Source organism: Calonectris borealis, chromosome 3 (assembly GCF_964195595.1).
Source record: "Calonectris borealis chromosome 3, bCalBor7.hap1.2, whole genome shotgun sequence".
In the NCBI taxonomy this organism is placed as follows: domain Eukaryota; kingdom Metazoa; phylum Chordata; class Aves; order Procellariiformes; family Procellariidae; genus Calonectris; species Calonectris borealis.
The window spans coordinates 26,514,577-26,527,048 of NC_134314.1; the positions used below are offsets into that span (position 1 = coordinate 26,514,577).

At 40.7% G+C, this 12,472-nt stretch overlaps 1 protein-coding gene across 1 annotated transcript in view; it reads left to right on the top strand.

Annotated features, from left to right (window-relative positions):
- The first annotated feature begins 2,345 nt into the window (after nt 1-2,345).
- The window catches only part of MCPH1 (microcephalin 1), a 144,000-nt gene continuing 133,873 nt past the window's right edge, over nt 2,346-12,472 (top strand). The window contains exons 1-3 of the mRNA XM_075145188.1: nt 2,346-2,429; nt 4,827-4,918; nt 7,290-7,408. Coding sequence (XP_075001289.1) covers nt 2,411-2,429; nt 4,827-4,918; nt 7,290-7,408 — 230 coding nt within the window. The 5' untranslated portion in view covers nt 2,346-2,410. The remainder of the gene's footprint in view (nt 2,430-4,826; nt 4,919-7,289; nt 7,409-12,472) is intronic.

Here is a 12,472-nt window from a genome sequence, read left to right on the forward strand (position 1 = left end):
ATTTTGAACTAATATTATTTACACATGCTTAACAGAATTAGATCTGCTTGCTAATTTCCTGAACACCCCAGTTTCATTATGTGTGTTTCCAAACTCCAACTGAAATCTCACAGCTACTTATTCTACCCATAATCACTAATTTAGAAATAGTTCTGAATCTAAGGAAGCACTAACTCAGTGACTAGACTGCCATTAATTTCAGTGGGGCCAGAGTTTCAGAGATTAAATGCTGCCTTTTCAATGTTATCATTTCTATATCCCCATACACGACAGAGCTCGCACTGAGCAGGTGGTTATCTCCAGCCGCACTGAGAACTGAATCTCTCTGACAGCGCACATTTAAGCCTCCCCTACCACTGCTTCTGGAATTGCCTTCAGACCAATGGTGTTCATAGACACAGCATTAAGACTAGACTCCCTTTTCGTTGAGTCACGGTTGAGAACCTTTGCAAAAATATTTCATTACTGCCTAGCAAAGAGCTGTGTAACATACTGACAGAAGTACAAAGGATAACTAAATACATATAAACATATATACATAGATTGATTGGTCACTTTATTCACATAGTGAATACATAGGTGAAAGGAAGTCTGCCACAGGTTCAGAAGATGGAGCACCCAAGAGCTTGTGCTCAACACATGCCAGAGATCTAGTGTCATATTAATGCCCTGGAAATTAAACAAACTGCATGAATGCTAAAATATTATATACTAGATTAAGATACCTTAAATAGCATTGGTATAGCCATCTGCTTGGTAGACTCCTAGGGGTCAAGATTTAAGTTTTGAGCTTGACCATAAAAGTAAGAATGGGCATAATGGACCACACCAAAGCTTTTTTAGGTCAGCACTGTCTCTCCAGTGGGAGATGACTGAAGAAAGAACAAAAGGAAAGAAAATCCCTAAGTGTTCACTATACATTCTCAGAGCAGCAATCTGCAATTCAGGGCTTCACTGAGGTAAAGGTGGTTTTGTACATTTTTCATAGTCCTAAGATGTATTTCACGAATTTGCTGAATTTGCTTCTAGAAACCACATGGTTTGCCAGCACCCTGAACACACTTCCATAGCCTGATGAGGTGCAATGTGGTAACATCTCTTCCGACAAGACCCCATCTGCTAGTTTCATTTGACGCCCGCTAGTTCTCGCTGGGAACGCACCGCTCCGTGTTCACTTTCTCCACACGCTCATGATTTTAGAGACCTCTACCACATCCGCCTTCTGCCATTCCTCTTCTAGGCTGATGAGTCTTTGTCTAAATAGCTCCTTCTCATATGGAAATCATGCAGCATCCTTGTTTTGCATCTCTATTGTTTTTCCATTTCTGCTGTGTTATTTTTCAGACAAAGAAACGAGGATTGCACATTGAAGATTTCAGAACAGCACTGATTTATACAACCATACAGCCTGTGCTTCTGAACTGTGTGAGTTGTATAATAGAGCTGTGCAGCATCATTTTCCTTTAAAGAAGATGTGCTCCTTCTTTCTCATTGCAAATCTCTTTATACTCACTAATTCCATTATTTTATTATAAATTTTATCAGTTTCTCCTGGGGAAGACATCAGGTTTTCTCTCTCTTACTTCCCTCTGGTATCACATTTGCTACACTCCAGCCTTCTAGCACCAAAGCCATTTCAAGTAAGGGTGAGCTTACTGTAATTAATAGTACAGTTGCCCTCAACCAATTTTGGATGCTTTGGTAAATACCACCTGGCTGTGCCCATTTACTAATCCCCGTCTTGTTGGCTTTCTCTGTTATTTTTTTCACTTCAGTTTTGTGTATTTTTGATAGTCCTAAAATGGATTTCACGAATTTGCTGAATTTGCTTCAGACACTGCAGTTTGAGCCACCAGACAGATCAGAGGACACTGGTTCTCTAATGCACCTTCCTACACAGTAAAATTCTTCAGAGAAGCCTCCTGAGGCCTCCTCATGGTGAACATAGTCACAGAAAATTCACTTATCGTTGGGCTTTTCAAAACACTGTTTTCAGCAGCATTCGGCTGCCCCGAGACTCCCGCAGCACCACGCCCGGCTGGAGCTGGCTGCACAGAGCACACGTATTTCTAAGAAGGCCTTCAGACGCCAGAACCACTTCGCACCCTTGACTTCCGCAGCCACCGCACCGACGACGGTCGAACGCCGCCCCTCACACCTCCCGCCAGGCCCCGCCCGCAGGCTCCCCCTCACCCGCCGGGACGGCTCAGCCGCCCCAGAACCGACTCGCTCCCGCCACACCGCCGCGGGCGGGTGGCCCCCGCACCTCGGTTAACAGCGGCCGGGCGCAACGCGCAGGCGCGGCGGGGGCGGGGCGCAGCAGGCAGCGCGCAGGCCCAGCGCCGGTGCGTGGAGGCGGATTTGAACGGTGGCGGGTACCGGAGCCTCTCGGTGTTGCGCCGCGCCGCTAATGGAGCCCGTCCTGAAAGGTACCGGCTCGTCCGCTGTGCGGGTCAGGGCCGGCGGCCGGGCCGCGCTTTCTCCGGCACGGCTGAGGGGAGCCGCCGCGCTGCAGCGGGTCCGTTTTAAAGCGCTGCCCTGGCACCCCGTCTCCTTGCGGCCCTTCCCCCGGTGCCTCCCGGCAGAAAGCGGCTGGGCCTGGCGGGGCCCCTGTGGGGGCTCCGGGTCGTGGTGGCCGCTCGGTCCTTCCTCGCCCGGGATCTCTCCGGGGGGCGGCCCGGCGCCGAGTCCGGGGTGGGACCTAGTCCTCGGGGGGGGTCAGTCTTCAGCTCGACTGCGTGGCTTGGCTCTCCCCGCGCGTGGGGAGCGGACGGAGCGGGCTTCGCTGCGGGGCTACTGCGGCTAATCGCGAATCCTCCCGAAACCGGCGGCGGGGCCTGGCGGCCGGGCCGCCCCCGGCCTGCCCCGGTGGGAGGCGGATTGTGCCCGGTCGCAGGCCCGGCGGGAGTGTGTGGCCGCTGGGGCGGGCAGGGCTGGAAACAGGGAGGGCCCCTCGGGCAGGGGAGGGAGCGACTGCCCCTTGGGGTGGCTGCCGGTACGGCACCGGCCGGCGCTGCCGCCACTCCGCGCTGCCGCCACGCGTCGGTGCCTGCCTCGCTCTTCATGTCCTGGTCAGTCATGGCTTGCTCCTGTCCGGTTTCTTCTACACCCTTCTAAATTTCTGCCTCGCTAGATTGCCCTGTGATGTTTATTTTCCCAACTTGTCACCGCCTTCTCTGAGATCTAAGTTGCCCGTTACAAGAACCGAGCTCTACTCAGAGCTCTTCTAGTTCAAAAAAACTCCAAACCCTTCCTCATTTTCCTTTCCATCCACTGTACAAAAACTACAAAGTGCCTTGTCTTTTGTTGGAGTATATTTGATTAGCTAAAATTGGCTAATTATTGTAAAATATACCTTTGATCCTACTGCAGGTGCATGCAGCTTTGAAGTAATGTTCCTCTAAGTTCCTAGTTTGACCTTCACTGAAATGCTCTAAGCTTTTTTTCTAGGATAATTACAACTAGAAATAAATAAATCTAAAACATTTGCTGTAACAGGAAGGTATTGGTTTTTTGAATGTGAGTGCAATATTTTCACAATCAAGCAGTCAAGAAAAAAAGCAACTCTGGCAAAAGCTGCCCTGGTCCAGTAGTAGAATGAACACAATTAAAAGTGTATTGGCGTAGACTTGTCTTAAGTTCCCATGTATATCTGAAGTCATAGTACTGATAATAAGATTTTTCCCTGTGGTTTGGCTAAGGAGGTGTTTTATATTCCATATTTCTCTTGTACGTTAAAAGTATTTCTAGCAATTACAAAAATATGTTAATCTTTATAAAAGTACTTCTACTGTTGGAGCGTTATTCTGGTTTTCATTTAGAAAGAAGACAGGTGACACTACATAATAATGAAACAGAAGGACATGTAGCAACTAAGATACTTAAGCAATGTTTGCCAAGGATGACCCTTTTAAATTGACACTTTCAATTTTATTCATGAGTTCTGAGACTTGTCTGGCCTGCAGTTTGTGTAAAGTTGTTTTTGGTGAACCGGCATTCCTCCAGTTTTCTGGAATTTTCCTTATTCATCATTCAAAATGGAAAATTGGCATGGCCGATGGAGCTGTAGGTCACTTAGTGCCTGTCCTAAATAAAATTAATGAGGGGATTGTTATGAGTTTCATTTGCTTATCCCTCCATGTCAGTACATCTGAGTTGGTTTGTTTCTTTGTTTAAAGATCTTCTCAACCAAGGCTGACTTCATTCCTTGAAGAGACTATTAATCTGGTTGATAAAGGAAGCTACTTAAATGCGATATACCTGAAGTTACGCAAAGCAGCTGACATGAAATTGTATTAGCCCCTATGTTATGTACTTAATTTGGGATGATTCAGTATAAATAAGGTGGAATTTTAAGTCAATTGGAAATTGTTAAGTAATATTTCTGCAGAGTTTTCTGGAGGTTTGGGGAAGGAATAATGCCATTACGTTTCTTTCATTATGTCCTGTAACTTGTGTTACATCAACTTGTCTTAAAATTTTTGATTAACCTGAAGATTAGCAGTGATTAATTATAAGGGTAAGCAGTCATGTAAAGATACCATGTTGCTGGTTAAGTTGGTAGTGTGTTTTAAATAGACCAAGTGAAAAGTTGTGTAACTAGTGTCAAACTTATAGGTTTGTTCCATTACAACTAATTTAAGGGACAGAAATACTCTAAAAAGAACATTCTGCTGCTAACATCTGATACTCAGATTATTAAAAGCTATACTTGCTGCCGAATGCGATATGTATAAAAGCAAAATTTTGTTGGAAAGGCAGTTTAATCAGTTTTACCATAGTATATACTTCATTAGCTGTTTGTTGTTTTCTCTCTTCCAATTCAGGTATATCTGCATTTGTAGAAGTTTGGTCATCTAACAGAACAGAAAACTACTCTAAAACCTTTGAACAGCAACTTCTTGATATGGGAGCAAAAGTAAGGAAACTGTTTTGAAATAAATAGAATAGGAAAGCTCTTAATTACAAATCAGCTTGCTCGTTCTGCTTGTCATGTATATTTCTTCATAGTACGAGTTTTTAAAGTGCAGAAAGGAAGATAATCACAGAGCTGAGAATAGACAAATGTATTGTAAAAATCTTATTAGCGACAGATGGGAAATGCATCGCTATATCTATAAACCTCTTTGTATATTAATATGATAGCATGCATTTGTTGTGAAGTATTGGGCTTGCCACATACTGTGGGCAAACCAAATCTAAGTGTTGAAAACCTGTGGTTGAGAAGTTACAACCTTATGTTGTTTTGTTTTCTTTAACTTGTAGGCAGCTGCTCTGTTGTTACTACAGTATTTTCTGACCCAAGTACCATGACATTTTATTCATCCATTCACTCTCCTACAAACGTGGTTCAACTCCAGAAAGTGCTAGTAAAAATACATCTAAGAGTCTTTGTATATGTCTCAGTGATTTTTTCCATATCAAGTATAGTTGACTTGTAGGTGCAAAATACGTTTAATTGCCAGCTGTAAAATTTCAATCAAAGACCAAAGTCAAACTGGCATCTTCCCTTCTTGCACATTAATTAATGGAGATTTTTAAAGCCCACCTCTAAATAACACTTGTGTGAACTCCCTGTGCTTTTTAAGTGGGCATGTGTTAGTGTATTTTACTGTAATTTAGGAAGTTTTGCTAATCTCCCCGAAGCCTCTCTTTCTGTTTGAATTTAGCTGAGATAGCGTGACAGAACAGTAGAATAACTGATTTATTATAAAAGCAAATACAACTCTCAATAAATAATTTGAATAAGAAATATTTCTGGTTCTTCTGTGCTGTACTATCAGATCTATGGAATTTGATGTTAGGTTTTTCTCACAGAAAATACGACAAAGCATAAGGCTTCAAAATTCCTCAAGTTGATCAAAAAGTAACTGGATATGGTGAAAGGTATAGGCAGATGATACAGATGAACCTATTTAGCAGATCCCTATGACTGGAAAGGGGTGGTCCTGCCCCTTCACTATTTCATACACTTCCTTCCCTTTTATTGGGCTGAGCACATGATAGTAAACTGACTTGGCTCACTCTGTCAGGAAAGAAAATTCTAAACTAGTTTTTCATTAGACTGTTGATTCAAACATCTCCAACTAAGGTCAGGTGAGCAGTAGAGGATGTCCAGGATAAGGGAGGAGACAGGAGAGGTGAGAGGGAGGTGTAAGGTGGTGCTCCTCCATAATTTGGAGGCAAAGCTATATCAAGCATCTGTCTCCTTAGGACATGGGCTGTGTGCTGGGTGCTAGAATAAGCGAGTAAGCAATTGTATCTGGAGTCATACCTTATTCTGAAAGAGATTCATTGGTCCTGTATACCTAGATACTTAAATATCATGGGTTTTTGTCTTCTGAGAAGCAATAAATCAGCTTGCCACCAGAAATTTTTGGAAAAGTTGAATAGTTTTCTTAAAGCCAAATATAGATCCAACATGTTGGGAACCAAGTATAGTGATGCCATTGAGGGTGCAACAGAAAGCTACATAGCTATTTCCATTTGGCTGTGCTGAGAAGATGCTGCTGTAAAATATGAATTGTACTGATCTCACCTTGTCAACAGTCACAACTGATCAAAGTTTTATGTGTAGGATGTTTAGTCTCCACAAAAGGAAACTTTGGTTGTGAAGAATGGAGTATCTAGAACTAAAAAGGTTATCACTTAGTTGTCAATAGAGGCTGATAACTGAAAATGTGATCAGTTGTACAACACAATGAAAATGTCAGGTATGATATTAGCTGTACTGACTTAAGTTTTCTGTATTTCTCACTTTTTAAAGTGTTTTTTTGTTTGTAGTAGCTTCAGCCTTCCCTCAAAACTAGAAGTGATCTTTATTTATAAGAATTAGTTTAAAGGATGAGGTTAGCTGTACTCCTTACGCCTGTGAGTTCTTTGCTAAATAAAAAATGTAATTTGGCATTTCTTTGGATAGTGGCAACTACTTTCTGTCCTGGCTGTTGCATAGGAAATGATGTTGGCCTACATGAGTAAAAATGTTGTAAGATTAGCGATACAGCTAGAGTAAGGAGATGAAAATGGTAACCTATAGAAAAGAAGATTGAAAACCAAAGGCTACTCCAGCCCACTAGCATGCATTGCATTGGCTTGACTAACGAGACTTGAGTTTTGATTGCTTGAGGCTTCTTGCAAAGATGAGAAAGATCAAAAGAGTCCTTGACATAATGTTTAGAATAAGTTTTTACGCTAATGGTTTATACATTAAAAACGGACTATGCTAACTAGTTTCATTAGCATTTTCTGATTATCAGACTTAAAGATGAGCTCTCTGTGTACTTCTGCAGGTTTCAAAAACTTTGACCAAGCACGTGACCCATGTAGTCTTCAAAGACGGACGTTTGGCTACATGGAGAAAAGCACAGAAGATGGGTGTAAAAATAGTTTCTGTACTCTGGGTGGAGAAGTGAGTACTTGTGAATATAATGAATGTGACCCATTCCAGAGATAAGGGATTCTAGAATTGTTTTATTTAAAAACTTAAGTACGGTACCTGTTTTTTCATGTACTTGAAATAGTGATAAATCTATGAGTAAATGATAACTTTCCTATGACATTATTTGTTTTAATTTATGCAGGTTACTTGCATAAAAAGGTAAAATGTTAACTCTTGAAAAATAAATGTGTTGAAGTAGTCCACAGTATATTTATTAACCGTTCAGTATTCCACTCCTTTGCTCTCAGATGGCATGCATGGGCAGTGAAGACCAGATATTTATGTTGAATAGAATTCTTCCATTTTCATATGAAAAAGCACATTTCATCAGGGACATTGTACTGTTTCTCTACCTGACTCCTGTAGACAGAATATCTCCTAGCAAGAAAGAAAAAGATCCATATGTAGTCTGGCTTTTAAGACATTTGGCAGGTTCTGAACAGCACTGCTTGAAGATTCTCAACTACCATACAAAAAAAGTTAAATTTAAAAATAAAAAAAAATTTTAAAAAATCCATTTCAGCTGTGTAACCAGTCCATGAGATTTTACTAGTCCATAGCTGCTTCTCTGAGTTTACAAAGTGGTTGTGAGGCCTAACTTGGATTTCAGATGAAGTGTAAAAACACTTACAGTGTTTAAGAATATGCATGTGTTGTACTCAAACACTCCAATAGATAAATTGCTGTGATGATGGAAATTAGAATATAAGTCAAGTAAAGAGGCCCTTTCCTATACCAATTGTAATATGCATGGAGAGATAGAAGTCTGCTAAGTGCAAAAGTAAAAAAGAAAAAAAAGGGGGGGGAGGGGCAAAACTGAGCTCTGCAGCCACTTAAATGTAGGCCAGTACAACTACAAAACTTGTGATGCAAGTCCGTTAGCCACAAAAGAAATTCGTGCAGTTCTGCAGAAGCAGGATTTTTTTTTTTTTTTTTTTAAAGAATACCAGATATAGAAGTTACAGCCACACAGCCCAGCCAGCTTTAACACCGAGGAAGGAATACCTTAAGTTCTCAGAAATGAGACTGATGCAAAATTTTATTTATGTGAATATATCTTTCTGTGACCTGGTGCTATCTGAGTGCACAAGAATGATGGTCAATTCAGTAGGAATCTTTGGTTATAAAATTAAATATGCTCTTCAGATGGTTAAGTGTATAAATACAGAATTTGAAAGCTTAGTCACAGGAACTATAAACTATTTGAGAACTCGGATGTGCTGTTCACGTGGACTTATCACGTGAGTAGTATCTGCAATAGAAGAAGAATGAGAGTGCCTTACAGGGGAGAGTCTAGGTTGTGTCATACAGAAATGCTGTCTCTGTAATAGCAGTTCCACCCCAAGAGTCTCCTCTGCAATACTGGAAGGTATTGAGTGGATGAAGGCTGTAGAAAGCTCAGACATAGAGACAACTGGATGTGTGATACTGTAGGGGACAGCATGGAGCTTTGAGATCCAGGTGTAAAAGCCTCAAGAAACTGTTGCTGGATACCAGCAGCAAAGGAAGAGACAGGAGAAAGGATCTGCAAGGAAACTTAGGCTATTTGGTGGGAAAGAGAAGGCTAGCATCTTTCTGGTATTTTTTGAAGTGTTCCTAGTATCATGCTCTGGACAAGGCAAGGTCTTGCTATATGGCTTAGAGGATGAGGTTTGTTGGAACTGGGGAAATCATCTGAAATAGATGTATTTTATTGTGGGGGGGGAAGGATACCCAAGCTGTGAATTATGATTGAACTTCTCTGTAATCTTTTTCTTCTGCCTTTTATTTTAAAGTTAATGCCGAAAGGTATGCAAGAACATACAACTTTGAATTCTGCCTAGAGTATACATCAATCTTAGGAATATCATATCCTTGAACAAGGTATAGGTCAGGAGCAGTAGAAGCTTACATAATAGATAGTAATGAATAGTCTCACTAGTCATAGAGTTATTCAAATGAGGCACAGATAATACAAAATTAAAATGAGTCTGTGCTAGCATACATGCTAAAATTTTTTATAATAAGATGAGGGAACTGGAGTGCCTGACTTTAAATTATATGCCTAGTATATCAATATCTCAGAAATTTGGTAGGCAGAAGACAGTCTTTTGAACCCTGGGACAATGTAAACAGGAAGGACGGAATAGTCTGTGCCCATAAAATAGTGGTTCTGTATGAATGGAAGCTTAGTTTGAAACTGGTAACTGTGTAAGCAAATAATGCAGAGTTCATATGAGTTGAAGTTTTAGCGTTACTAAAAAAAGAGGGCTTGATTAACCAGCTGCTCCGTTCATTAGTGAGTGGAAGGTTCTCAGAATGGTCAGAAATGCTGTGAAATGTTGTTGTGGTTTAACCCCAGCTGGCAGCTAAGCACCACACAGCCACTCGCTCGCTTCCCCCCACTGTGGGATGGGGGAGAGAATTGAAGGGTAAAAGTGAGAAAACTCACTGGGTTGAGATAAAGACAGTTTAATAGATAAAGCAAAAGCCATGCACGCAAGCAAAGCAAAACAAGGAATTCATTCCCTACTTCCAATCGGCAGGCAGGTGTTCAGCCATCTCCAGCAAAGCAGGGCCCCATTATGCATTAACGGTTACTTGGGAAGACAAACGCCGTCACTCCGAACATCCCTTCCTTCCTTCTTCTTCCCCCAGCTTTATACGCTGAGCGTGACGTCATATGGTATGGAATATCCCTTTGGTCGGTTGGGGTCAGCTGTCCCAGCCGTGTCCCCTCCCAGCTTCTTGTGCACCGCCAGCCTACTGGCTGGTGGGGTGGGGTGAGAAGCAGAAAAGGCCTTGACTCTGTGTAAGCACTGCTCAGGAATAATGAAAACATCCTTGTATTATCAACACTGTTTCCAGCACAAATCCAAAACATAGCCCCATAGTAGCTACTGTGAAAAAAATTAACTCTATCCCAGCCAAAACCAGCACAAATGTAATTTCAGGAAATGTAATAGTAAAGGGCAACTTTCTAGACTGGGGATTGGGTGAGTCCTGTTGGAGTGCAGTGTGAAGACAAATACTTTAGGTATTGCTTGGTCTTAATTGGTTTGTGGATGGTTGTTCAGATTATTTCAAAGAACCTTCTTGTAAGTATGGCCACAGTATAAAATAAGTGTTCATACCAGAACAGCAAAACCCAAGAAGTTCTGTGACATTGCTCAACTTCAAAAAGGAGTCTACTTAAAATGGAAGAAGTTCTGTTAAGAAGCTAAGTGTGAAGCTAAGAGTGAAGGGAATAAAATTGCTGGTGTTAAGGAGACTATTTAAAGCATAAATCCTTTTAAGTGTATCAGAAGGAAGATGGTCATCACATTGTGTGAGGGGAAAATTAATATTTTGGGACTTACAGTAAATGTTTTCCTGGCATTACTACCTCAGCAGTAGTCAAAAATCAAATTAAATAGAACATAAAACCTCATGTAGTGGGATGACAGCATTTTGTCATGGAATGTTGCGAGAGGATGGCAATGAGCATGACTGGATTTATGAAATAGTTTTTTCACAAGATGTGATTGAAGAGACAAGAATTCAGCCTGGAAAAGACATGGGAGTGGAGGGGGAGAGACTCTTGTGAACACAAAGGTTCATATGGAGAGACTGAATAGGGAATGTATGTATGTTTTCCTTTCCAGTAGAAGAATAGGAAAGCATCACATGAATCTGTCTGGAGGCAGAATCAGAGAAAACAGTAAATGATGGTTTTTAGCAAAACATGGTTAGGCTGTACAACTCCTCGTTGCAGAATCATAGTCAGCAAAGGTTTACATGGGGTTAAAAAAATGCTGAAGCAATTAAACACTTGATGTTATCAAAAACCAAATACAGTATTGCATCTGACCATCTCTAAACCAGAAATCTGTGGAACATAGCAAAGTAAACTGGGAGTGTTTGGCTGTGGTTTTCATGTTTTTACATGCTTTTGGGAATCTTGATATTGGAAACAGGATGCTGCAGCATATGGTATTTAATCTGGACGCTACTTTTTGATGTTTAAGCTCTGAAAACACCAGACAAGGAAGCAAATCATAAACAATTACTCCAGCATTTCCTGATGCTTCTGCTTTGTGCCAAATACTCTCCCACTTAACAGCTAGTGAACCCCTACTTCCAACCTGTTATGCGTGTACTCTAGTGTTATCTTCCCCCAAGCAGTGCTTGAGCCCTCTCAGAGGAACATGCCCTATGGTTTGAAAAATACTATAATACTCACTTTTCTCCATAAAAACCAGCACAAATTATTAGAGTACAAGGGTTCGTGCAATATTTAGTGAACATTGTCTTGTTGAACTCTTATTGGATTTCCAGTGCTCTCTCCAATGATCTGCCTAAAACTTGTATTGGAAGTTTCTACGTTATAGTATGAGCATCTATTTGAATCTAAGCTGAATGCAGTTCTACAGTTTAATAGGAAATAACTTGATTGGGAAGAAGACTCTTTAAAATAAGGTGACAATTGAAATTCCAAAAAAATTCAGAACTCCAGAGTAAAGGTATTTTTAATTTAAAAAAAAAAAAAATTAAGTGTTTTGTTTCCTTTTTTTTGTTTTCTAAGAACGGTAGATATGTCTAACTTTAAAAATAGTGCACAAAATCATGGACTTGCTATAAGATTCATGCAAATAAATTGTAAGTTTGTAATTGTAATGCAAAATGAGTGACAGCTTCAGGATCACTGAAAAAAAATTTTTTAAGTGCTTCCTCAACTCAAATACCTCAATGAGCAACCTAAAAAAAAATCAAAACCCAACAACAAAAAGAACCCTACATAAGATAGAATTACTGCAATCTGTGTCCAAGTTAAGAACACTTAAAATTTCCAAATCAAACCCATAACTGGGAAACTCTACCTGTGTATTCTTAGTACAGTAACTCACTCATGTCACAAATAAGATAGAGAAATCATTTACATGCAGATTTGTCTGCAAAGTAAAAAAATCTTGTAAGATATTTAATGGTCAAATTTTCTTCTGTTTAGCTTCTCTGAATCAATGAAATCTCTGAATTAATGTGAATTTTAATGTAGTCTACATCTGTGCTGATTAT